Genomic DNA, 26,284 nt, shown 5'->3' on the forward strand with positions numbered 1-26,284 from the left:
TGACTGCAGTTTAGCACTGAGTGGACGCCCAGCCCATCGGTCATCCAGCAGCAGGCCCGGAGAGGGGCGGACAGGAAGGTCCAGAGATCCTCTTTACCAGGCACGGTCGTAGAGAGAAGCAGCCAGATGATTGGGTTTATTAAAAGCTTTCTTGTCCCGTGCCACCGCCCGGTGATTGATTTCCTTTGACATGTCCTTTTACCCCGTGTCACATTAATAAACCGCGTCTCTGCTGATAAACTGACAGACTGCCTCCTCCTCGGAGAAACAGAGAGCGAGAGGAAAGGAGAAAGAAGAAAGATGGGAAGGGAGCACAGAGGAGATAGAGAGATGTGGACGAGGCAGACAGGCTGATAGAAGCAAAGAAAGAAAAAAGTCAGACACAGCAAAGGGTGGAATAGAGACCAACAGGTGCCAGACACTCAGAACAGGGACGTCATGTTTACTGCTGATCGTTACAAGAAAGATGGCCTGTGTTATACATCACCTCAATATAACAGCATAGCATAATGCAGTGAAGTGACATTATATATTTCTCATATTTCATGGCCTAATTTATCTTGCAAACATTTACGTTCTCCGTTTAGTAGCATTAAACAAAACATATATAATAATTCATATAGCCTGAAAACAATTTAGAGGAAGAAATGATGAGGTCTAAAACATAGGTGTAAAAATATCACAAAATCTTATATTTCATTATAGTGAATTCAAAATTTACTACAGCACTACACTTGTGGTAAATGTGCAGTATATCACTTTTGGCTCTGTACTTTTGATGTAACAAACTTAGCCTGATGTTTGTTCCACTCACTGTTTCAGTGCAGAAATATCCACCACCCGGGGAAAAATCCTAAACCCTTAACAGCTTGCTACATGTTAATATCCAATTATGCTCGCAGAGCTTAGGGGCACTGTTTCTTGTAATGAATATTGAAAATTACCACCAATTATTTTTTAAACTCACTCACAAGTTTCTCAAGTTAATAATTGTGATAATAATACCTGAGTAGTCTGTTTATACCCTATGAGACTCAGTACATTTTATTAAGCCAAGATGTGAATATATACTAGAATGTGTTTAAAAAACATAGGACTTTACCAGAAGATGTTTTTACACACGTAAACAACTGCTGCTGAGTAAATGAGTCATAACTGAGTAAATGACGGCTGAATTTTATTTAGCTTCTTCAGGATTACACTCCTGATGTTGAGCAGGCGTGTTCATTATCACATTAATGTAAATTACATCGCTGTTTACCAGACTCTACAGCAGCAAGATTATCTTAAAATAAATCTAAAAACATATACCAATAAAATAAAATAAAAAAACATACAAGTTTAATATGAGAAAACTCGTACAGGTCACAGTTTATACAGAGTCACAATAACTAAAACTAACGTAAGCTTGTGCGGTTCTCTCTTCCGTGTTGTCACTGCGCATGCCCAGTTCATTGCTAAGTAAGAAAGGCGAAGATGTCTTTAGCGAGGTGAGTCCCATGCCTAAGGCCTATTAGGGTTTTGATATGTTTTTTATATGTCGTTTCAGCTTCATGTTATGAAGTGTACATGTTACGTTTAATATTTCACGTTGATGATTTTGATCTGCCCACTCTAGTCATGTTTTAATCAAACTAGCGACATTAGCAAGCTAATGCTACCTAGCTAAAATTGTGTATGTCTAACGCTAACGCTAAATGGTTGCTACATGTAGCTAGCACGCACCCATTATCACAAGACCGTATTACTGTTACCGTCCTATATGTGTTGTTCTAGCGATAGTCCAAAGCTTGAACAATTAATAATCGCATTAATTATTAGCTCGATTGACTGTTAGCTAGCTAGCTGTTGTGTCGTTTCCAAGCTAGTCGGTGTTTTGTCAGCTAATGTAATGGGGTGCTAATGCTAAGGTAATGCTATCGTCGCAACTAAGACATGCTGTTTGTGGCCAGTTTTTTGCCGGCACCGACCCAGCTGTCTCAGGACCAGCTAGAGGCAGAGGAAAGGCTCCGGGCCCAGAAGTCCTATTCCACAGCCCTGGTTTCGTCCCGTAAGGACCCCCCTCCTTATGGACTCAGAAAAGGCTGGGTACCTCGCGCACTTGAGGTAATGCTGAATAAGTTAATCTATTTACAGGACATATAAAGATTCATAACACAAGTTGCTTAAAATTAGTTTCCTTAATTATATGGTTGGAGATATTTCTATTACAATGCTCTGTACTTGGGTTACAATATAAACACAATGTAGTGGAGATCCACAACAACATATCTGTTGTTGTCTTAATAATATCTTGACTATGTATTTTTATATTTCTGAAGGTCTCTGTCTTTATTATAGCTCAACTATGTATTTTTTTTGTTTCTGAAGGACTTTGGAGATGGAGGCGCCTTCCCAGAAATCCATGTGGCCCAGTTTCCCCTGGAGATGGGCAGGAAGAAGAAGACATCCAATGCCCTGGCAGTGCAGGTGGATGCAGAAGGAAAGATTAAATATGATGCCATTGCCAGACAAGGACAGGGGAAAGATAAGGTATGAAGCCATATGTAATGAACACACACAACAAACTATGTGAGCAAACATAAAAGGAGTGAAAGGCTGTGTATGTCTCTCTGTTAAGGTCTCATTTACATTTTATATGGTCACTCACAGGTTGAGTAACGTAATCTAGGTAGACAATTTCCTAATACAACTCTAATGTGATAATGCTCTTTATGTTCATGTCCATTAATATAATACATTTGAACCATAATACATATTGTTAAAACCCAATAGGGTTAGTAGCTTAACCATTTACACTCAGTTAGGTAATTCTTCCTTTCTTTTCTGTTGTAGGTGGTCTTCAGTAAGTACACAGATCTGCTCCCAAAGGAAGTTTTAAACGAAGATACTCCAGAACTACAGAAACCTGACGAGGAGGCTGTAAAAGAGGTAACCCACCCCGAGGAATTTACTGGTGTCAAGAAATTAGAGCAGTCTTGTTATCAACATTTATGAGTATTATTAGGTGAATTTGATTAATATTTACACTTGATGATGGTTGTTAATTTTGTATGTTCCTTGTAGTTGACAGAGAAGACTCGTGCAGCCCTGGATAAGCAGGTGTCTCAAAAGATTGCAGCTGCCATGCCTGTACGAGCTGCAGACAAACAAGCTCCTGCACAGTACATCAGGTAGAGCATAAACACTTCCAGCATTACCACATCACATATATTAAGATTTAAAGTAGGGACGAAAACCAGTTTCCACTTTATGTTGTTGCACCCTTGCAGACATGCGAGTTCACGGTGACACATTTTTCTTTCTTTTTCTCACTCCAAGGTACACCCCATCCCAGCAGGGAGTGGCTTTTAACTCGGGGGCCAAGCAGAGAGTGATTCGCATGGTGGAGATGCAGAAAGACCCAATGGAACCACCACGTTTCAAGTATGTAAATATGTCTTTATTTCTGTCACTTGAACCAAAACTTATAAAGTTGCTTATGCAATGTTTATGTCATAATTAGTAAAACCCCAGACTATAAAAATAACTAATGCATTTTGTTTCGGCATCTTGATGCTTTTCTGTGTAAATAGCTCCTTTTTTAAGAGTGTTAGAAAGCATAATCTGCTTTTAAAAGAAGCACTAAAAATTTCATACAATTTGAAAAATGAATAACTTGCGTACAGGAAAAGTTCCCTCTCAGGTAATGTTCCCTTGAAAGGTTCATTCTCATTTTAGCAGAAATTAACATTTAGGCATGTTCAAATAGATGTAGCTAGATGTATATCATTAACTAAGGGAACATTTTTGTTTCACCTAGATGTGTTTTAATACAGTTGTCTTGTCGGTTAAGTTTGACTGTTGGTCATTTGTGCAATATTGTTTCAGGATCAACAAGAAGATTCCTCGAGGACCTCCTTCTCCCCCTGCCCCCGTCATGCATTCTCCAAGCAGAAAGGTACAGCTTTATTACAGCTGACATATAAGCCAATTGTTGCTTTCAGTAACTAAAGTAAGGCTTATAAAATGTAACTGTTTGCGTTGTCCAAAGGAAATTCAAGATGGCATACTGTCTTTTCGTTTTAGATGACTGTCAAGGAGCAGCAAGAGTGGAAGATTCCCCCATGCATATCCAACTGGAAGAACGCTAAGGTGAATTTATACAACTTTTTTGTATTGCACCCAGCGCTTGTCTTGTTTGTTTTCGATGCCCTCTCATCTTCACTTTTCTAATCTTTTTTTTTATGTGTCTTAGGGCTACACCATTCCTCTGGACAAACGTCTGGCTGCAGATGGTAGGGGCCTGCAAACTGTTCACATCAATGAAAACTTTGCCAAGTTAGCTGAGGCGCTCTACATTGCCGATAGAAAGGTACTACTTATAGCTCTGTCTCATCTGTTGTTTAGGTTGGCTTAATTATCTAAAATGTGCACATTTGTACTTGCTTCTAAATGAAACACTGGTTCTGTCTTTAGGCCAGAGAAGCAGTTGAGATGCGAGCCCAGGTAGAGAAGAAGATGGCCCAGAAGGAGAAGGAGAAGAAGGAGGAGAAACTGAGGGAGCTGGCCCAGATGGCTCGAGATCGGAGGGCTGGCATCAAAAGTCATGGAGACAAAGGTGAGTGTTAAAGACAAAGGCTGTGGAGTAGAGACGTTAATATACCAGACTTCATATGAGGCTTCTAGGTGTGTGGTTTTCCAAGCAAGTGGAGCAGAGTCAGCTGTCAGTGCTGTCACCAGCTCCAAATTTGGAACATGAGTGGCATAAGTAATGGCAACATTTTTCACCCAGCCAGTGTTGACAGGATCAGTACGCTGTGAAATTATGTTTCTGCTTCTCACTGGTAATTCATACATATTTTTAGAAATGTGAAAATTAATTGTTCACGTACTTTGTACATACATTTTTTTATTTGACTTTTATATACATCGCATCACATGTAAAATCTGAATTGCTGACCTGCAACTCCCCTCCTTTCTTTCCCTCACCTCCTTATGTTACTCCATCTCAATCTTCATGTTACTTTTCATTTCTGCACCATTTCCCATCATCTGTCACCTACTCCCTCCCTTATGTATGTGGCTTTCTTGTTTAAAAAAAATGTTCTTCATGTGTTTTTACACCCCTACTCTCCCCTTTTTCCATTCGCCCATTTTGCCACCGCCACACGCAGCAGGTGGAGAGGACGGCGAGGCCAGGGAGCGTGACGAGATCCGCCATGACAGAAGGAAAGAGAGACAGCACGACAGAAACATTTCCAGAGCTGCTCCTGATAAGAGGTGCTGGACATGCGCTTTAAACACACTCTAAACTCACCCATTCCTCCTCACGACACACACACACAGACTGGCAAAGATGCACTGCTCACTGCTGAATCATTCATGGGCCTAGCAGTAAGACGCACAGCAGGATCCTGCAGGCTCAGGCAGTAATCATCATCTGCAATGATCCAGAGACTGTTTGTACATGTAAGACGTGTGATCAGACTGTGTTTGTGTTCAGCTGGTGTGCACACTGTCAGGCTGTTGAACGATGGAATTTTGGTGCCCTGGAGGAGGAGAGGAAGTGAAATTCAGTGGAGACCTCATCACAATCACAATTCCAGCTGTCAGACAGCAGAAACCTTGTTATCCTAAAATTACCTTTCACTTAACTTTGAGATTGCTGCTTGCTGAAGGACAGTCAAGAAAGCCAGAACAAACTAAATGAACAGACGTCTTATTTTATGCAGATTTTTCATTTTTAATTGCAGGTTTAAACTTATTGCTGTTTGCTACATACGTCTATTATAAAATATTATTTATCAGTTTATTTTAACTATTGTTTCTTAATCATGTTGCTTCAGAAATGTGTTCGTATTTAAGATGTTTTGGTTTCTTGCAGTAAATTCTTGCTAAATTTTTGACATTGTCCTGTTTCTCAGGTCGAAGCTGCAGAGAGACCAAGAGAGAGATATCAGCGAGCTCATTGCTCTGGGCATGCCTAACCCTCGTTCCTCCAGTGAGGCCCAATACGACCAGCGACTCTTCAATCAGAGCAAGGTTCGAGCATTTTGCATGTACCCTGCTGCATTTATACTAAAATAGGTATTTGTTCCGCTGTTTTAAAATGAAAGCAGCCAGCCAGTAGATGTGTCTGCAAAATGTCTTATTTGGAAAAGTGTAGGTAAGTGTTATTGTGTACTCATTTTTTGTAATTTCCCTCAGGGCATGGATAGTGGCTTTGCAGGCGGCGAGGACGACACATACAACGTGTATGACCAACCATTCCGCAGTGGCAGAGACATGGCCCAAAACATCTACAGACCCACGAAGAATGTAGAGACCTACTCTGATGACTTTGACCAAATCATGCACAACAACAGGTCGGTGGAAGGCAAACTCAGTCACTCAAAAACAATAAATCAATAAATATTTCAAACCTCTCAAATGGAATTATAGTTGCTAAGAATGTAAAACAATTTCCGAACTGCAACTAGATTTAACATGGCTGTTGGGTAAGTTTTAACCTCCTCAGATGAAATCATAAAGCGTAACTATAGCCAGGTTATGTTCAAGGTCATTCCAGCTTTATTTTGAGACAAAGGGCAAACGCACACATGTTGTCCCAGCAGGAGACCTTGTCCTTGGGGCAGCAGCGCCACACTCTACTAGCGGAGCATAACCTGTCCCATATGTTTAGTCACCAGCTTGTCATTGTCCTCTACGAGTGTGTGGGTTTTGTTCTATTGTTTTAAAAAAAATGGAAATCTAATCTTGAGCTAATTTATTTGCAGTATAAAAGATGTTTCATGGATACAGTGATATTTAACATGCAGCCCCGTTGGACGTTTTTCCCCTTGTTTTTTTTAAAACATTGCAGCATATTCTGATCCTTTTTCGTGTGTGTTATTTCCACCATCAGATTTGTTCCAGGAAAAGAGTTCTCGGGCGCTGATCACGGTCAGAGACGGGAAGGCCCGGTCCAGTTTGAGGAGGATCCTTTCGGTCTGGACAAGTTCTTGGAGCAGGCCAAGCAGCACGGCGGCTCCAAGAGGCCCTCCACCAGCAGCCGCTCAAAGGACGACTATCACGACAAGAAGCGGAGGAAGGAGTGAGGACGTGGAGTAGGGACGTGGTCTACACCCTCCAGGAGCCCGAGTGTGTTTTTAACATACTCAACTCTATCAGGAATCCTCTGTCACAGCCTTCTTTCAATTTGAAAGAAGGTGAAGTATTGTAAAAGATTCTTTTCTTGTCCCATTTTTTCTTTTTTTACATTTGTCATTTAGTTCACATGTTTTTTGTCATTTATCTATAGATCAACTGTTAAATATTGAGCAGGTGCAGCTGAAACTCCTGTACAGTGCAGTCAATGTCCTTTCCAATGTGAATGGTAATATTTGACCTAACAATTACTTACTTTTGTTTATTCTAGTACACAAATGGAATTTAGCAGAAGTGTTCGCATTTACCTTGGCTTCATTTACCCCCCATCACCCTCCTTTTGACTTTATTTGTCAAATCGGTTTTATTTAAGCCTGGTGTGTTCGTGAGCACAGTTACAGCCCACGTTTGATAGCAGACATGTACAGCGACATGAACCTATCTGTAAGATGTAAAGCAAGGCGCTTTATAATTCTTGTACATTACAACCAATGGAATAAATTTCATATAGTGTGTAATTGGTGTCCTTCCATGTGTGGGAGTCACAGATGTAAATTACTTGTTCTTTCAGTTCCTTTCAAAGCGGCTTTGTTCCAACATGTAGCGTAATGGAACGTGTATTTGTTTTTAATGGTAGTACTTGTAGTGCGCTGGCAGTAAATTTCCTCCACTTCACTCACTGCCTGTGTAATGCCGTTCATCTACATGGATGATTAAATGCCTACAGCGTAATTCGGGGACGCCATAAATTCCAGCAAGAGTGGTGACTTTTTCTCAAAGCGCAAACGGGCTCTGCGATTTATGCGATGATTAGAACAAAACTAGTTCCATTAATTACAATTAATTGTGATTTATGCAGACTGACAGTTTTATTTTTCCGCCCTTCAGAAAATAATCAACATGACATTATCCGGCCCAGCACATTCACAAATCTACTGCGCAGCACCATCCCTCACACACGCCTGAATAGGGCTTCGACAGTTCTTACATGCTAGTGATTTATGCTGTCCTCAATAGGCGCTGTTGGTAGTTCTGGCTTCCTGCATTAGTGCCATATTGTGGACCTGCACCATATGTTCTAATGCAGCTGAGAAATATGAAAGAACCAGAAAAACTCAATCTCTCCACTCCTTTACCACAATTATTGCATAGTAACTTGCTGCAACGGTCTAATATTTGCACATGCACTAATAATTAGAGAGCAGGAGACTAATTATCTTCATCAGAGCTCATTAAAGGGTCAAAGACGGCACAGTGTTGTATCCTGGTCTCCACTCTGCACCCGAGGAAACAAGCTGAGCCGCCCAAAACCATGACTGTGTGATGGAAGAAGAGCTCTGATGTAGTTTAACTGTGATTTTTATGTATTTTTCATTCCTGCTCACTGCGTTTGGCTTTTTCTTCAGATTCTGCACAGTTGCTTTAATTTAAGCGTGGTTCCATTGTCTCTTGTGAATCCCATTTAAAATGCTTGATACACTGCTCAGTGCGTTAGAACAGTGGTGTGTGGTGTTTATAAGCCCAGGCCTCTGTGTGTGTGTGTGTGTGTGTGTGTCTGTGTATTATCCCTGTGTGTGAATAAATGCTGAATGGATGGATGAAAAGTCACCCCGCTTGCTGTCGGCGTGAGGTGATTTCAGGACAGCGGGGGTTTATTGTGAGGCCCTGGTGTGAGTGTCAGTGTGAAGAAATCAATCTGACATGTACCAGCTTAGGGAATCTGAGTCATGGGTGCCCTGGTTGGGGTTTTTAGACCACACACACACACACACATAGACATTTGTGCATATAACGAATATGCAACAGATAGAAATTTTAATACAAAAGATATCACAATCAATTCCTGCGTTGCAGCCCTGCGGGGTCCCTATCTCGGGAAAGCAGCCTGTTTTAGCCCGCGTTTGTTTACTCGGGCCATTGTTGAAGTGTTAAGGACAGCTTGATAATGGCTCTCCTCTCAGCTCTTGTTGCCTTTATGAACGTGCGCGGTGGAAGATGAATGAGATTCTTATTCATGAAGGTAGGAGGAAATTGGTTCCTTGGCAAAGCCTTTGTGCGCCGCTCGGTCTAAACGGTGAACACATTGTGCCGGGACATAATGGGATCCTCAGGTCGCGCGCGGAGGCCATGATGGATGGCTCTTATCTCTGCACCACGAGGAAACAAACACAGAAATAATAAACAATATTGAGTTGTTGCTCGCCACTTTTTTTTTTTTTGGATTTGAAGGAGGGTAGCTTAGCTCGTTCTCGTAGTTTATTCCAGGATATTTATTCGTCCGTGTCTGCTCAGTGGCAGCAAAGCCCAAGGTCTAGTGATGAATGTCCCCTCTGCTACTTCGGGCCTGTCAAACATGGCGCCCGGCAGGCGATCGTATCGCGCTCCGTGAGATTTGTTCCTCTGTTCTTCTAGGATAAAAACAATATTTCAATCTTAGTTACCTCTTCCAACTCACTATTCTACTAATAACCTGAGCGCTAAGTGTGAATGCCGGTTGCAAAGCCACAAAGTTGCCATCTGTCACTCTTATCCCTAGTTCCTCATCTGTGCTCACTTTGGCTGATTCGCTCATCATTACACCAACAGTTTAGTGCAGCACAGCGGCTGCTGCTCACTGGAACATGGACTGCCTGTCACTCCGTCTCTCCATCCTGCCCGCCGCACCTGAATCCTGGGGAGAAACATCCATCCTCTCCTCAGCGGCTCCTCGCGTGCATCATCTATTACGGACGCTCGGTTTAGACAGCCGTAACAATCTCTAATGGTTATGTCAGTCACAAAGCAGTCCAGCCGCTGCAGGCTGGCAGCAGGACCCGCCCAACCGTGGTGGGAGTGCACGGATTTGCTGTGAACTGATTGATGCCTCGGCCAAATGTCTTTATCTGAAAAAGGCGCCGCACAGAGTGTTCAAGGCGAACATCTGGTGGTGGTTGGATGATCCTTACGTTAATAAACCAACATGTGCGGCGACGTACACTTCCATTACAACCCCCCCCCCCCCTCCTCTATTTGCATTTGCAAAGTCAACCGCAAGGCTCAGACTGACACTTTGTCCTTGTGTGATTGTTAGAAACATCGATTGCAGGAATTATCCAGCAGCAGCGGAATGAATTATTGATTGGGATGTGGCTTCCACTTGCTTTGTTTGTGCACGGGCTTAATTCCTGGCAATGAGCATTCCTGTTTAGAGCCATTTGCACGGTTACTTGTGCACTACTGCGATTTCATCATTTGTTATTTACCACATTTAGATGCCGCTGAAGTATGAAAAATGGCTGTTTGCCTAGACTTCCTCTCGGGCAGCGTTGGGTCCTTAATAGGCTGTCGGGGGAAAAGAAGGAGAGATTGATTCTCCTGATGATTTCATTAGATGACATCAAAGCAGGGAAACTGCGAGAGACTGGGAATACATCTTTGGTGAATAGGAAATCATCATCCGCCACGTGAATGATACTGTAAAACCATCTGCAGCGACATGTCCTATTGTCAGTGGAGGCACAATAATTATGGTTTTCTCAATATAGATATTATGTTTGTGCATTGGCCACATTCATAGTTACCATTTAGTTTATGATGTAGCTGGAAGCCAGGGAAACACTGACAATGCCCAGATTGCCATTAACCCACATGGTCAATCAATATATGGTTTTATATACATATAATAATTTCCTATTGCTGTTGCAACAATAAAGTAGTCAGTTTTATTGTGTTATCATTTTAGAGGTCAGCTCAAAAATGGATGATTGCAAATTGCTGTGTCATTTTGAGTCATTATTCGCGGAGCCTTATCACAATCAGCCAGAGTTATTCTCCTCACAGTGTCTATATCAATGAACGCAGACCTCCGTTTCTTTTAACCCTGCCTCTGATCCTATTAAAGCTGGATCCTTATCGCCGTTATCAGCTTTGTAATGGATGGGAGCCTAACTGCCTTTGTGCACGCTGGCACAAACCGGCAGGACCCATAGTTCACCCTGCACTTTAAGGTTACATCCTCACGAGGGAACCAAGGGAGGAAGTTTGAGGATGGATTGAAGGATCAAATCAAAATCACGTGTTATTACGGGTGTCGTGGACGTCAAGATTTAGAGACTAAATGGGCATCAGTGCCACCGAACACCAAACTAACCTGAGGCACAAGCACAAGCTTTAATTGTGGATGCGTTTCCGCTCAGAGCTGCAGCTTTGTGCAGCTCAACAGCGCCATCTAGGAGGTTGGTTGCAGTAGAGCAGGTGTTACTTCCTCGGTCTGCACGACACGTGCACTATTTTGAACGGAATGAGCGGAATCCTGCAGCACGTAAACAAGCACGTTCCAGCAGTAAAGGAAGGAAGAGAAGTTCCTACAGGTGCACAGTTACACTAACAATCGTTCCTTATCTCAGACAGAGGCCTGTGCTCGGAGGCACGTTTCACCAAATCATATGAAGCAAACAGGAAAAAGAGCAGGAAGTGCAACCTGGAAAACTACTGCAGATTCCTGGCTGTGACTCTAGGAAACGCTCTCGTTGTTGTTGCATTGTCTCACACCCAAAGAATTCTCCCTCTCTCCACAAACCGTGAAGTGTTCCGGTTGCTTTTGTCCCCGTCATGACCAGATGATGTAAAAGGAAGTATGTGTGTTCCCTGCTTTTTCCCCCCTTACCAGTTACATAATGGGAACTCAAACCAAATATTGGTTTTGTATACTTTGTGTCACTTACTCTGAAAGGTTTTCTCTAATGTTACGAGCAGTCTAGTCTGTGTGCATCTCTTTTCTCTCCTTCTCTAAGTATTCTCCATGTTCTCCAACGTTCTGCTGTCCTGGTTCTACTCGCTGTCCTTCTCCCTGCTGTCAGTACCATATTGCAGATGTTTTGGCTCTAGAAAAGTCCCAGCCTAGAAGCCTGAAAGAGGTCATATGGGTCAGGATTTATTAATCTTATTCTTCATGTATTTTGAATCTAGATTATTGCTTACACTACTCTGCCACCTTGGTTAAGTTTTAAGGTCTACAGATAACATTTATTGCGCATCTGTTCCATCTGCACATCTGGCCGGCCACCCTGAGCCTGACACTGCTTGAGTTGTCTTTAGATGCTGTTATCTAGTGCTAGCTATTCAGGTTAAATACGTTTTATATATGTAGTTAAATGTATGTAGTAAAAATAGCGGGTCTTTTGAATGGGGTATTCCGCTGACGCCTAAACAAAGGTTATTATGGGTTATTTCCATGGGCTGCGTTTGGGGACGGCCTACACTGAATGTAGAGGGTTACGCCTAGCAAAGACTAAGAAGCAAAGTAGGACCTCTCACTCTGCTTCAACATTCACGCACCAAACATAATTTGAAATTATAAAATAGTAAACTCTCTTTTGATTCTAAAGAGAGATATGCTTTAACGTTACTGTTGATTAAAAAAAACTGAGTAAATTCGTGTCTCGGAAACAGAATACGTTGATAATGTGAGGTAGAAGTAAATCCGTTTTAATATTTCACATCACATTGCATCACAGAAACAAAGATAAACGTATATTTATATAAAACTTAGAAAACAGATTTCTCAAACATCAGAAAAAACATCATTTTTAATAATACAGTAAGAGTAATCAACATCATAAGTAAGTTTTGCATATAAATACGAATCAATCATACATAAATAAATACTTGAGGCGCTAATACAAAGGCATTACGTTAGTTCTCTTTAACCAAGGTTGGAGTTATATTTGTTTTATCATAGACGATCTTTGTTGCAGAGTAACACCATTGGCCAATGCAACCGCTCGGGGGCGGAGATTTCCGGCAGGCTCGTGCGATCACGGCGCAGAGTGGGCGTTCAATCCATCTTTCTCAGCTCATACATGACTGTACCGTTAACGCTGCTTCGGTCGGAGCGCCTCCAGTTGTGACACCCACGGTTACGGTCGCCCCGGGAAAAGATGACAGAAAGCGCCGGCAACAAGCTGCTGAACGGAGACGCTTCTCATCTGACCTCGAACGGCAAAAAAACGAGCAAAAATGGCTTCGTGAAGAACCACTGCCCGTTCCAACAGCCACAGAAGTATCGCCGCCCGAGGGACAAGGTAAGGCCCAACCGTCAAGTGAATGGACGAACGGCGGGGCTGCGCGTGCGTGGGGGAAAATAATAATACTCGTCTTCGCTCGTTTCGCCGGTGTGTGTGTTTGTGTGTGTGCGGCAGCGAGACACGAGTAACGTTACGTCCTGTTTTAGTAGCAGGAAGACATAACGCGTGTACCGAGGTCATGCGACACGGGACCGACGTCATCGCCTATAAGTTAACTGTCCGACACAAAGTTACCGTAATTAGTTTAGCTTCGTTAGCTTAGCGCTGTCATTATATAAGAACATGTGCCTGGGATTATGTCATAGCCTGCGAATTGTCCTAATGCGACATATTTCAAGCTAGCGGTTTCCATTTGTTCTCTACAATTTAACATCGGATGCTTCCTAGATTGTTAGTGGCCTTTTAGAAATAATGTTGAGCATGGATAATAAAACAAACGTCATTATCATCCTTTTTTAAAGCTTCTGTTGAGTGTTAAGTGCCACCTGATCAGGTAGGATTGCAGTGGTGACTCTTTGGAACCTTACACTGTTGTTGTTGTTGTTTGTGTGCTGCTGTGTCCGGTTACATGAGTGTTGAATAGAAGTCTGTTTCCAGGTCGATTTGTGCGCCCTTAACCTGAACTTATCTAATTGCCACCCTCAACCACTCATCCTCTGGGATGCTAAACCCGACATCACACATTTGACCACATCTGGAATTGAATTGAAGCTTTTAATCAAGACACTGCATTTAACCAGCTCACTATTGTACTTGAACCCAGCTGTTCCTTAATCCTATTTAGTTCCCCTCACTGCTGCTACGACTAGAACTGTAACAAACAAGATCCGAAAGGGCAGCTTACTTTGGGACGTCTGTATCAATTTACTCAAAGTTGTAGAGTGAAGAAAACCAGGACCCCGATGTGTTTTTGCAGAGTATCTGTCTAACAGAGGGCACGCTTGCTTCCACATGACACTGGGAAATGTCTCCAAGCTTTGAAGGGTGTGGTCCCTCTCAGCGTGGAATGAAAGGCACAGCAAACACTAAAAGTGCGTGTGTGTATGTGTAGTGGTGGAGGTGGGGTACACACATGTCTTTGTTGCAAGCAACAGGCAGGAGAAATCCTAAATATCACACACACATGCGGTAAAGCTTAGTGCTTAGTCCCTCGTGTGTTTGGGGAAATCACGTACTAGACTTCAGTTACAGGGATGCTGATTTCAGCATATAGTGTATTTACACAAGTGGATCCTGGTGCTATGGCTGTCTTACCAGTTCACTCCCTATGCATACTATGTTTTCTACTGCAATGTTTTTCGACTACTATCTTTTCATCCAGTATTCAGACGTTTTTGTACATCGTCCCCACTAATTGTACTGGATGTGTGTCCGGTTCCCAGTGATCTCTTTCTGTTAAAAGTTTAAAGTCAATAATGCTCAGGTTTGCCATATGCACTGCAAAAGAGGTATCAACACATCCTATTGTAAGAGGAGCCCTGCTGGTAGGGTTCGAATTACACTGTAGGTCCTAGGGTTGTGCTCTGTGCTCAGATCAGAAATCTACTAGTAGTTGAATCAGCAGTTCGCTAAGAGAAGCCACACTCACACCCACTTGTTTACTGTTCTTGGCCCAATGTGAAACATACTGCATGCAAATTTCTTATAATTTATCCGACGTATCGCTCTAAATATGTCACTGAGTATCCATCCACAGTGTTCTTTGTTGGTTCCTCCTTTTAGGACAGTCACAGTACTCTCTAATTATGAAACTAATGACACATGCCTACCACTTCCTAATCTCCGCTTCCAAAGGTAGAGAAACGGAAGCAAACATGGTGTCAGGCTGAGGTTGGCCCCAGAATGCTGCTGTCTGTTTGAATGGTGAACCTGAATGTGTTTTTGTTGACGCTCTCTCAGACCGGACGCCTGCCCAACTTTGCTAGTCTTTGAATAGATTTTCTTGGACTCTCAGGGACACAAACCTGTTCAACTGGCTTTACATTAAAAAACCATGCGTACACACACCACATCACACAAATTGCAGTGTTGTCTTGGTTCCTGGCTCATAGGTATTTCTCTGAGAAGCATGACTGGTCACATGAGGTACGGTTGCTAAGCTGCAGCTCATGAGCCTGTAATGAGTGACTGCCCTTATTTGTTTAGTGTTGCTTTTGTAGCCAGTCCACTGCTCAGGTTTAAACGGTGCTAGTTTCTGTGGTGCTGGGTGTGACCAAGTTTATATGGCCCCGGAAATTAAAAATAAATATTGCTATTCATAAAACTATAAATTTTAACCCTACGTTAATGTCAGTTTTACGGATCTGCAGGGCCCAGATCAGGGCAAATGCGCTGAAGGAACCTTTGTCATACTCTTTCCCAGAAAACAATTTTTCGAAATCAGCCATGCATCATGCTTTGCGTGACCAGTTTAAACTAGATGTTTACAATAAACCTTTTACTATTCAAGGATGAACCTCATCGTGGTGCATAGTTTAACATTTGCATAATGCATAATTAGTGCATAATTAACTTGCATGTGTTTTAAATCCATCTTTTACGTCCGCAGAACCAAAATGTCACACACAACTCCAACCTGTACAAGAAGCCCTTTGTGGAATCCTTTGAGGAGACTCCTCTGCTGGTGGCGGTGCTCACCTACATGGGTTATGGTATCCTAACCATCTTCGGGTACCTCAGGGACTTTCTTCGCCACTGGAACATTGAGAAGTGCCATGTGGCCCGGGAGAGGGAGGAACAGAAGGTAATCGGTGCAGACATTATTAATGAATCTGTTAGATGGTCATTCAAGGTTACGTTGGTGACAGAATTGTACTAGTTGTACTAGCCCAACGTCATACTTTATAAAACTGCTGTTAAGTTAAAGGTTTGATAGATGTGTGCTTTGTAAGCATGTTTAAATGTTGTCTTTATTATTTCCTCTTCAGGATTTCGTCCCTCTCTATCAAGACTTTGAAAACTTTTACACCAGAAACTTGTACATGAGAATCCGAGACAACTGGAACCGCCCCATTTGTAGTGTCCCTGGTGCCAAGATGGACCTGGTGGAGAGAGTTTCCCGTGACTACAACTGGACCTTTGAGTAAGTTGCTGTGTTGTTTGGTTGGCATGATTATGTCAAACCAAGGAGTTGTCCTCAAAGGCATTTTCTACCCCAGAGATTAATCCAACAGGAAGCTCAATGTTTGCCTTGTTAGGTCACTCATGCCGTTTCTGGTAGCGGTGACATAAACTATGATTCACGTGCTTATTTAGAAAGCACGAGTATCTGTCACTTGACTCTCAACAGAAACACTGGCCACTAACATGAAGCAGTCTTTAACACATGATCTATTACAAACAAATTAACCTTTTTTAATTGTTACATTTATTACTACTTAGTACAGACCATTCAAGTACATTTATTTATAATTTTACAATATTATATGTGTATATATGTGTTGTTCAGTGTTAGTAAGATGAATGAATTTAGCTTCTTGTGGACCAGAACAAATCTAGTGACATTTTTTTATTTCTGCAGACAAACTGTGCAGATAAGTTGTGACACTTTAGAACGCTAACATCTATAATACGCATTTTTTTGCTTGTACCTCTCTTTGCTGATGTTGTGTATATAATTACGGTCTATAATAAGTTGCATTTAAAGGTCACCAGCAAGATAGACAATAGGTGCCGACGAGGACAAAAAAACTGGACGTAATTTCCTTTAACTTAAAGCCGCTGTACTAATTCTGTTTGTCAGGCACACAGGCAAAGTTGTGAAGAATGTGATCAACATGGGCTCATACAACTACCTTGGCTTTGCTGAGAACACTGGGGCTTGCGCTGATGCTGCTGTTGAGGCCACACACAAGTATGGAGCTGGAGTGGGAAGCACTCGCTGTGAGATGGGTAAGAGACTTATTAAATTATTTGATTAAATCGTTTATGAGCTTGTGATGAATAAATAAATACTTCTGACAGGCTACTGAGTAGCTTGATACAGATCATCTTTTTAAATCTGGTGATGTGTTCAGTTTAAGTAAAGGTGTCTGGACTTACTGTACTGAACTTTATGTTAAAATGGATGTTGCTTCCAGGGAACCTGGATATTCATGAGGAAATGGAGAAGTTAGTTGCCAGGTTCCTGGGTGTTGAGTCATCCATGGCCTTTGGTATGGGCTTTGCAACCAACTCCATGAACATTCCTGCTCTCACTGGAAAGGTATGGACTACCTTACTTTTTGTTCTATCTACAACATCCACCACACTTCAGGACTTTGGATTAGTACATCCATGAGTATGTCCTTTTTTTCTGGCCCCTGTACCCACACGGTAATTGGAAGCAAGTGCATGCAGTTTATAGTTAAGGAAAGAGCCTTCATTGTGTAAAATGAAAAATAAATTGGCTGTAAGGGCGGGCACCAAGAGTTTAGCCTGTTCCTCAGCACACTAGTTTCCGGCCAAAACTTTCAAAACATTCAGAGTTCAGGAGGTTGAGGCCTGCTGTTTGTCCTTACTACACTTGTTTTATCTGCTGCACGTCACACACTGCTCCTGCCTTGCTCCCTTTTTCCTTTCTTAAATAGCCCATGTCTATTTAACAGCAAGGAGAAATTTGACCTGTGTGTGCGTGTATCCTGTGAGTCTAAAGTCACATTTCCTGTTAACCACAATCAGACAAAAAGATGTAGATGACGGAAAATAAAAGGTAGTAACTATGAGTCAACGACCTTGTCGCACATTGTCATAACCGGCTTTTTCCACCAGCACACACCTTTATGTGATGGCATAGTTCAGTGTTGTGCAACATGCTCATTCATACTATGTGAATCTTGCGCAGCATTCATTAAACAGTATTTAAGGCGTTGACCGTAATTATGATATCATGAAGATATTCCCACCCTGACATTTGTACCTGTTTGTGCAGTTTTATTGTGTATCATGTGGATGTGTCAGACTCTGAGAGGTTTGTACTTTAATGAGGACTGTTTGTTTTTTTAAGTGTGTGTATTATAGCTCTGCATGTATGCACGGTGTGTAGCATACAGTGTAAGATATAATGTGGGAACAGATTAATTCCAGTGTGACCACACATTTATTCATGACATCACAGAGTAATAGTGGTTCTGTGAACAGCTTAACCGCAATGGCCTCTCTGTAGGTACGTTCTTCAGTGTGGCTACACACTCGTTGCTCAACTCTTAAGTGTAGTATGAAATCCAGGGCTACTGGGATTTGGCAAGCACTTCTGTCAAATAAGGGCTTGCCACTCTTGCAACATACCTTGTCCGCTCAACATTAGTTCAGTAATGATTTTGTTTTTTCAGTTTATTTATTTATTTTTTCTTTTTTAGGGTTGTCTTATCTTGAGTGATGAGCTGAATCATGCGTCGCTGGTGCTGGGTGCCCGCTTGTCTGGCTCCACAATTCGGGTCTTCAAACACAACAGTACGTGAGCTCAACTTGAAGCCCACTGTAACTCAGATCTCAGATCAGCAACAACACCGTAATTAGTGGCAATCTGCTTCATCTAATAGTAAAAATGAACAGCTAATACATTTAACACGGCTACACATGTTCTTCACTCCACATTTTTATTTACCAGTTCTCTTCTTGCAGTTTAATGTTTACTGTATTGTAGACATGCAAAGCCTGGAAAAGCTGCTGAGAGACGCTATTGTTCACGGCCAGCCAAGAACCCATCGACCTTGGAAAAAAATTCTCATTGTGGTGGAGGGCATATACAGGTAAACACAATCATTTCTGCTGCACTGTGCATAGTGCATTTAATCACACAGAAGTATAATATCGGCTTGAAAATTGCATGAACTAAAACTCTCCTGCCATAAAACATCCATTTCTGTTTTTATTGTTTTTCCCCACTGTGTATTTCAAGGCCACAGATGTGTAGCATTACACAGTTAACTGCCAATTACTTGATAGCCAACAGTTTCTGCGTGACTCATTAATCTATATTTAGATTTCTCAAATGCATGTGCAAGTTAAGGTATTAATGCTCTACATGAACCATAGATCCTAAATACTAGGTTTCATATAAAAAGGCATTGCATAAAAGCCTAGACATGAAGGCAAAACAGTATATTTTTAGAGTGTTTAGCTATTCTGAAGTGCACCCAACGCCCTGTAAGCGTAATGTATTCCTTTTCTTTGAAGTGTACTTACAATTAAGGAAGTCAATATTGTTGATCAATATAGTTGTCAAAGAAACTGCCCAACGTTATTGATCCCCTTTACTAATGCAGTGTTAATGGATTTTTATTTCCTCTGAGATTTGCAAGGCTGCTTCAACGGCTAAAATAGAGCAAACAACAAAAGCAACACATGGACTTAGCAAACGTTCAGCAGTTGTCACTTTCATCAACTTCTCCATGTTTCATGTTAAATTACAGCAACAGATTGGGTTACAGAATAAAATGTTGTGGTAGAGTTCTTATTTTTATTTTTTTAACATTTTTTTAATGGTTTCTATTTTGTATCCTGAAGTATGGAGGGATCCATCGTGCGTCTACCAGAGATCATTGCTCTGAAGAAGCGCTACAAGGCCTACCTGTACCTGGACGAGGCACACAGTATCGGGGCCCTGGGGCCTAATGGCAGAGGAGTAGTGGACTATTTTGGCCTGGATCCCAAAGATGTTGACATCATGATGGGAACGTTCACCAAGAGCTTTGGTGCTGCTGGTGGATATATTGGAGGCAAAAAGGTTGGTCAGTTACAGATGGATTTTAACTAAGACTGTGAGGTCAGAGAGTTGGAAAACCTCCTGAATCTGTCATCGTAACCAATATTTATCACCACTTTAGCACTAGCTGTGACTGTTGGTGTGTTTAACAGTTGGGTGTGTAGTATAATGTTGTCATCAGTGAATAAAAGATGCGTTGTTGTTTTCTCTCTCAGGAACTAATCGACTACCTGCGGTGCCACTCTCACAGTGCCCTGTATGCCACCTCCATGTCTCCTCCTGTGGCCCAGCAGATAATCACCTCCATGAAGATCATCATGGGAGAAGATGGGACTACACTGGGTAACTGCCTTAAATTCACACAAACAACATCACCCAAACTATTGGCAACATAGCGCATTCATTTAATTTAATTAGTAAGTACAAGTTCGACTGGTTTAATTAAACCAGTTTAGAACCAGTTCAGGCTCCAAAGTATAAGGGTGACATATATCATTACACCCACTTAATGATTGTCAGTGAAGTGAGAAATTTAGTTTGACCTCCTCCAACTTGTGATACTAGACATTGCCACACGATGGCAGCATATATCTGCGGCTAACGCTTCCGTCTCGCACTCCTGAGCTGCGTAGCTGAGGACTGGTCTTAGAACCCGGTTGCTGTGTTCTTTCTTTCAATTCACAACAACGTTGCCAGCTGTTGTACTCATGCTCTTCCAAATTGGGTGTGCCGGTTTACACTGGGAAACGTTTCATTCCCAGCCAAGTGATCAAGGTTGTTTTCCTCAGCCAACCAGCAGTTATTTGCCTGCAGATAAAGGTGTGTTACGTGGCCTTTTAAAGCAACGGAGTATGTGTAAACCCAGCACCATGTTTCTCCGCTACGTCTTTATTCTTGTGAATGCTCATTTTAGGATCTAATATGTGGACAGTCCCTGCTTATTTCCAATTCAGGTCAGGCTGATGAAAGGTCTTGAAGTGGTGGTATGCGGACTCTCCTACCCTCTCCATTTATGACTTTCAGATGTGTTTTTCGTTGTATGTGTTCTCCTTTGCCTTCACGCTGGGTACAAAGCATGGTGGTGCTGAGAACCAGAGATCTGTGGAGAGCGAACTCTGTTGGGCTCATCTCCTTTGCACACAAACATATCACAGACTTTGTTTTTCTTGCAGGGCAGCACCCCTTTACTCTTTACGAGTCTTGATTGATGCAGTCTCCCTTTTAAAATGCTTACATAGGATCAGATTACTTTGTTTCAATGTCATTAAATCATTAGGTATAGGAATAAGCACCTGGAGCAAACTTTATAGTATGTTCTTTTTGCATGTCATCAAGTTTTCCCTAAACCATTTCTTGGAAGAGAAGAAAAGGCTAGTTTGGCTGACCTTGCAACTTATCCCAGCTTGACAAGTTTCCCTTGTAGCAAACTAACATGACAGTCTGATTGGTTGCAGCCCGTCACTGTTTGAAATTCAAGTCTTTGAAGATTCAGACACTGACACAAAGTTAAAGTGACAGTTGAGCTGTCTGGTAACAGTTTGTTGCTGCTTTTAAGTGGCTATGAATGGTCGCTCATGGATTCCAATATCTACCTGCATTAAAATGGGCATTGTTGTTGAAAGCTGGCATCAATCAGATATGTGGATGAGACTTAAGGCAATGACAGCGTTTAAAATGCAAAATATCTGAATTTCACACGCAGCTGTTATTCCAGCGGATTATTCAGTGCTGAGAATAGCTTTAGATGCATTGTCTGTAGGGGACAAACGTCAGGATAAATATGTCACATTGTCTTAGGGTGCTTTGAAGGCATGGTGTTTTTGCTCTCCATGTTTATGTTTTGTGCCATATGGTTATAAGTTTGGTTATGATGCTGTCTGTGGACTCTCGGCCTGAGGGTTGTACAAGTGAATGCATGGGGCGTGTCGTGGTGAACACAAGGGTTGATGTCTGCTTAGCATCAGCCTCTTGACCTCAAACTAAGCGATCCCTATTTGTCTTGAAAGGCAAGTGGAGTGATACTGTCTCCAGTGCATGTTCTGACAGAAAACAAGACATTTACTTGGACTCATCCAGGGAATTCTTTTGGCTGACTTGCATTTCTCACTGAAGGACTGGACTTATTCCTCACTCTAACTTTGAGTTGTCCCGTCAGCTGATATTCATGCTCTGCAGTTTAATGCAGATAGAGAAATCAGCAATGTTGGAACACTTCGGAATTGCAATTTCATTCATTTAACCCTGGAACAAGAGCCGATAATCAAATTTTATGGAGCTTGCTAGCAGAAATAATAACACTAAATAGCTTTGTAGCTTAAGGACTGGCACGTCTCCAAGAGTGTTTTCATTTCAGCTGATTTGACTTCTACACAAGTTGCCTAAAATTATGAGGTCACCAGAACATTTTTAATGATAATGATCGCACAAGTCTAACGCTACATTTACGATGAAACATGAACATGAACTGCTGCAATTGGACAGGGTGTCCATTGCCAGTGTTTCCTACAGCTATAGTAGAGCTGGCAGACCTAACCTGCTGCTACTGAGCATTTTTGATTTAACCTTAAGTCACCATAGTAATTGAACTGTTCTCCCACCAAGTTGGCTTTGAGTAGTAATAACAGTAAGCTTATCAAAAGCTTAGGCCCAGGTTATGAAAATACTGCTGTAAAATCTATTCACGAGTATGTTTCTTCTCCTTTTCCAGGCGCTGATCGCCTCAGACAACTTTCAGAAAACACCACTTACTTCCGCAGGAAACTCCACGACATGGGCTTCATCATCTACGGCAACGATGACTCACCTGTTGTACCCATGATGCTGTACATGCCTGCAAAAATTGGGTATGTAATTCTATTATCAATGATAAATATAACGGCAAATTATAGAGAGAGAAGTTTCCAAATGTCTTGTTTGGAAGAGACACAGAGACTCGTAAGTTCAAATTCAATTTATTTGTCACACTACCCCAAATAGAATATGACTTCATGTGTGGGAAGCTGTTTATGATTTCAGTAACGGGAACAGCATCTAATTTGTGGTGATGGTGATGGCGAGACCACAAGTCAGACTAACGTTGCCGCCGCTTTGCAGGGCCTTCGGTCGGGAGATGTTGAAGAGAAATATCGGCACAGTGGTCGTGGGATTCCCGGCGACACCTATCATCGAGTCCAGAGCACGTTTCTGTGTGTCTGCTAGTCATACCAGAGAGATGCTTGATACAGTAAGTCATCAGAAAGGATAAATGAATGAACAGTATATTAAAGAGTTTCACTCTGTAGACTTGTCTCAGCTGACAGATTTGCATGTGTGTGTTTTTCCTTGTATGTGAAAGGAGGCCTGTTGAATAATGAAGGCTCCCAATATGTCCTTTTTACTATGAAAGAACATGGAAGGCCAAGCTGTCTCTAAGTGTTACCGCGTGGCTCAGAGAGACGTTTATATGAGCCGCTCTGTCTCTCCAAACGCACTTCATTCATCTTACTGAGGAGCATGTCAACACCGTTTGTAATAGTCCGTTTAAAGGGCATGGGCCTGCCTTTGTAGAGCACTCCGACGAGCCGCTTTTTCCGTCTTTGGAAAAGCCAGCCCTCTCTGTTTCTCAAAGCATGGAATCAGAAAAAAGGTCAGGAGGAAGGTAAATTGTTTCCAGGTGCCCTGCAGTGTTGCAATGCTGATACAGTCTCCAGTGGAAAGAAGTGGAGGAGGTTCTGTTCAGTTGTGGTTTATATAAGGAGCCTTCTGTTCACCTTTGCTTTCAGAGCCCTTTCCACTTTTCACCACTCTGACAAGTCGAATGGTAGAAAATCTAGGTATTAACACCTAATTTATCAGCTGCAAAAGCGATTCAGATTGGTGTCGTTGACTGTATAATCTGCTGTCCGAGCCTTTGTATGTATAATGTCTCTTTGGATTCTGCTCAAGAGTTTTCTGTCTGTTCCTTTGCCAGGCGTTGGAGGCCATCAGTGAAGTAGGCGACCTCCTGCAGCTGAAGTACTCCAGACATGAGCCGCCTCTCCCAGCTTTGGGCTGGATGTCTGAGGAGAGCCTGCTTCAGCACTGAGACGTTTGATCCTCCATGCGTCATATCGTGTCTTCTACTCTAACTTTCTGTCCCTCCCCTACTTCACCTGTTCTGTCTAATATCCCTTTCCTTCTTCTGAGCCAGTCTCGCCACACCACCTGTCTTGTGGACACCTCAGAACCTCGGTCCATGTAGTTTGTCAGACCTGCACAATGGCAACTCTCTGTAGCCTGTGTTCAGTCTATGAACTATCCTTCACCAATAACTAGGGGGGACCAAGTCACTCCCATATTTCCTTGTCTATTGTTACAATGTCTGTCCAGAGCCTTTCAAATTGTCCTCTGACTGCATTGGTCTAGTTTCAAGTCTTAATCCTGTGTGCACATTGAATGTGTATCCTATTTGTGCAATAATAACAGAAAACGTGGAATTCCTTTGTAATTCCAACCACTTAGAGTAGACTAATTGTTGCCACCAGTTTCTACTCGTGGCAATAATAAGAAAAAGAAATTTGATCATTGCTATGATTCACACAAGGAAAAAACACATGTAAATATTATTTAAGTTTGTAACACTGCCTTAGGGTAGCATCCCAAACCTCAAAGAGAGATACATTATTTCACAGGAGTAACATAAGCACGTGTTCTCCATATGTATTTATCTGATGACATTTTTTTCTAATCATTTTTACTTGAAGAGACTATTGAATATTTGGTTCTTTCCCTAACCAAAGGATATATATGTATAAATATATTTTCTACTTTTTTCTTTCAAATGCAAAGTATGTTCCAAACGTTTAACAGGGAGAGAATGCCAGGCAGCAAGACTAAGGAATATTTTTTACTGCTTATTTTCTATAAATACTTCTCAGCCTTATTTCCCGTTTGCACCTGCACTCAAAAAATGTGAGCCCGGCGTCTTTAACATTTCTATACGCTAACGAGCTGCACATGTGATTGTTTTATTTCCCTTCAGTCATTTTCACTCAAGTGCTTTCATGTGAACCGGCATTTCCACCCCGCTCTTGGCACGACTGCGCGCCGTGACTTCGATCTGTATGCATGATGATGATGCTGCTCCCATGCTTATCGGACGTACAGATGGTTTTGTGTATTTAGTGTCTTTGTCATCTTTCTGATTTTGTGAGAATTGTAATCGTTTATCTGAAAGGCAGCTCAAAACGTGTCCACATGTAAGGTGTGTTTTTTTTGTTGTTGTTTTTTTTCAATGACTACTTGTGTCTTAACATCAGTGCAGCACTACTGACCGGCATTATAAATGCAGAGATGACGTAGCCACTGAATTTGTTTGAGTATGCTTTTTTTTTTAAACTTATCTTAATTTATCATCTGTGATCACTGCAAGGAATAACATTCCATATCAACATGCTTTGATTGTCAGTTGTTTGTTGAATTGTTTCTGTGTGTGATGTCACCCTACGCGTCAAACATCCCGTTCATTAATGTTTATGTTGTCATGTTATTGATGTAGTCCGTCAAATAGCTGACAAGTTGTCTGTCATTGTGACCATTCCTACACATGTTCACTAATATTAAACTCAACACAAGTTTCGAGATGCTTTTGTTTCTAGCATTTTATTTAGTGCTTTTCAAGGTTTTCATCCTTCAGAGATTAGTCACATTTTGTATGAGTCATTCCAATGTTTTTGTTTTTTTCCAGATAAAATGGCCTGAATAACAACTCTGTGATGAATTTTCTTATAATCTCCAAAGGTGGAAGATGTAATCTTGCACAAGTTGCACTTGTTAGAAACAAAACTGTTCTGACATCTTTCCCTGTCATCAAGCTTTCCCCTCAAGTCGTCTCCAGAAACATCCAGTATGTTGAGTTAGTTTTCTCTCTCTGAAGGCAAAAATGTAATTGCAAACAGCATTGTGACTGTTACTGTCAGCCAGGCTTCTTCTCCCAAACTGGGGATTTAAAGTCTAGCGAGAGTATTCATAAGAACTCTTTGATGGAGTGTAACATATTCACACACACACACACACACACACACACACACACACACACACACACCTGCAAACTGACTTGCTTTAACCACTGGAAACTTTCTTATCAGTTGCTTTTGCCCTCGTCTTTGGGTTGAAGATAAACCACTTGAAGGAGTTTGTGAAGCCATAATGTTTGTTGACCGTGCTGTTGGAAACAGTGCTGATTAAATCACATTCTTTAAATCACGCTCTGGAATGGTTTGTGTTCATTTCCAGTGGGCACACACATACTGTAGTCACAACCAAAAAACTCCAAACAAACATGTTATAAAGGCCCTTTGACTGATAAGTCATTGACATCCTGCCATTACACAACATTCCACATTGCCCAGTCATTCCTTACCGTCTTGAAATGGTATTTTTGTGAAGC

The 26,284-nt window shown here is 41.8% G+C and overlaps 2 protein-coding genes across 2 annotated transcripts; both read left to right on the forward strand.

Moving 5' to 3' along the window:
- The first annotated feature begins 1,373 nt into the window (after positions 1–1,373).
- snw1 (SNW domain containing 1) lies at positions 1,374–7,646 on the forward strand. Its single transcript, XM_029141613.2, has 14 exons — positions 1,374–1,490; positions 1,953–2,106; positions 2,371–2,532; positions 2,836–2,931; positions 3,067–3,173; positions 3,322–3,426; positions 3,871–3,940; positions 4,069–4,134; positions 4,238–4,354; positions 4,459–4,600; positions 5,157–5,262; positions 5,907–6,024; positions 6,190–6,347; positions 6,887–7,646. Exons 1-14 carry the CDS (start codon positions 1,477–1,479, stop codon positions 7,077–7,079), a joined length of 1,608 nt encoding a protein of 535 aa, XP_028997446.1. The 5' UTR covers positions 1,374–1,476; the 3' UTR covers positions 7,080–7,646.
- Positions 7,647–12,902: 5,256 nt separating this feature from the next.
- On the forward strand, positions 12,903–26,100 carry sptlc2b (serine palmitoyltransferase, long chain base subunit 2b). The gene is made up of 12 exons (XM_029141073.3): positions 12,903–13,190; positions 15,742–15,936; positions 16,121–16,275; positions 16,936–17,084; positions 17,273–17,397; positions 18,530–18,623; positions 18,817–18,922; positions 19,680–19,899; positions 20,094–20,220; positions 22,586–22,721; positions 22,972–23,101; positions 23,828–26,100. The coding sequence occupies exons 1-12, from the start codon at positions 13,047–13,049 to the stop codon at positions 23,939–23,941; spliced, it is 1,695 nt and encodes a 564-aa protein (XP_028996906.1). The 5' UTR covers positions 12,903–13,046; the 3' UTR covers positions 23,942–26,100.
- The last annotated feature ends 184 nt before the right edge of the window (positions 26,101–26,284 follow it).

This window comes from Betta splendens, chromosome 24 (assembly GCF_900634795.4).
Source record: "Betta splendens chromosome 24, fBetSpl5.4, whole genome shotgun sequence".
Classification (NCBI taxonomy): domain Eukaryota; kingdom Metazoa; phylum Chordata; class Actinopteri; order Anabantiformes; family Osphronemidae; genus Betta; species Betta splendens.

Coding starts and splice junctions, on each gene's coding strand:
- snw1 (XM_029141613.2), top strand. Junction 2,533..2,835: donor AAGGACAGGGGAAAGATAAG/GTATGAAGCCAT, acceptor TTTCTGTTGTAG/GTGGTCTTCAGTAAGTACAC. Junction 3,174..3,321: donor GCTCCTGCACAGTACATCAG/GTAGAGCATAAA, acceptor TCTCACTCCAAG/GTACACCCCATCCCAGCAGG.
- sptlc2b (XM_029141073.3), top strand. CDS start 13,047: ATGACAGAAAGCGCCGGCAACAAGCTGCTGAACGGAGACGCTTCTCAT. Junction 18,624..18,816: donor TCGGGTCTTCAAACACAACA/GTACGTGAGCTC, acceptor ACTGTATTGTAG/ACATGCAAAGCCTGGAAAAG. Junction 22,722..22,971: donor TACATGCCTGCAAAAATTGG/GTATGTAATTCT, acceptor GCCGCTTTGCAG/GGCCTTCGGTCGGGAGATGT.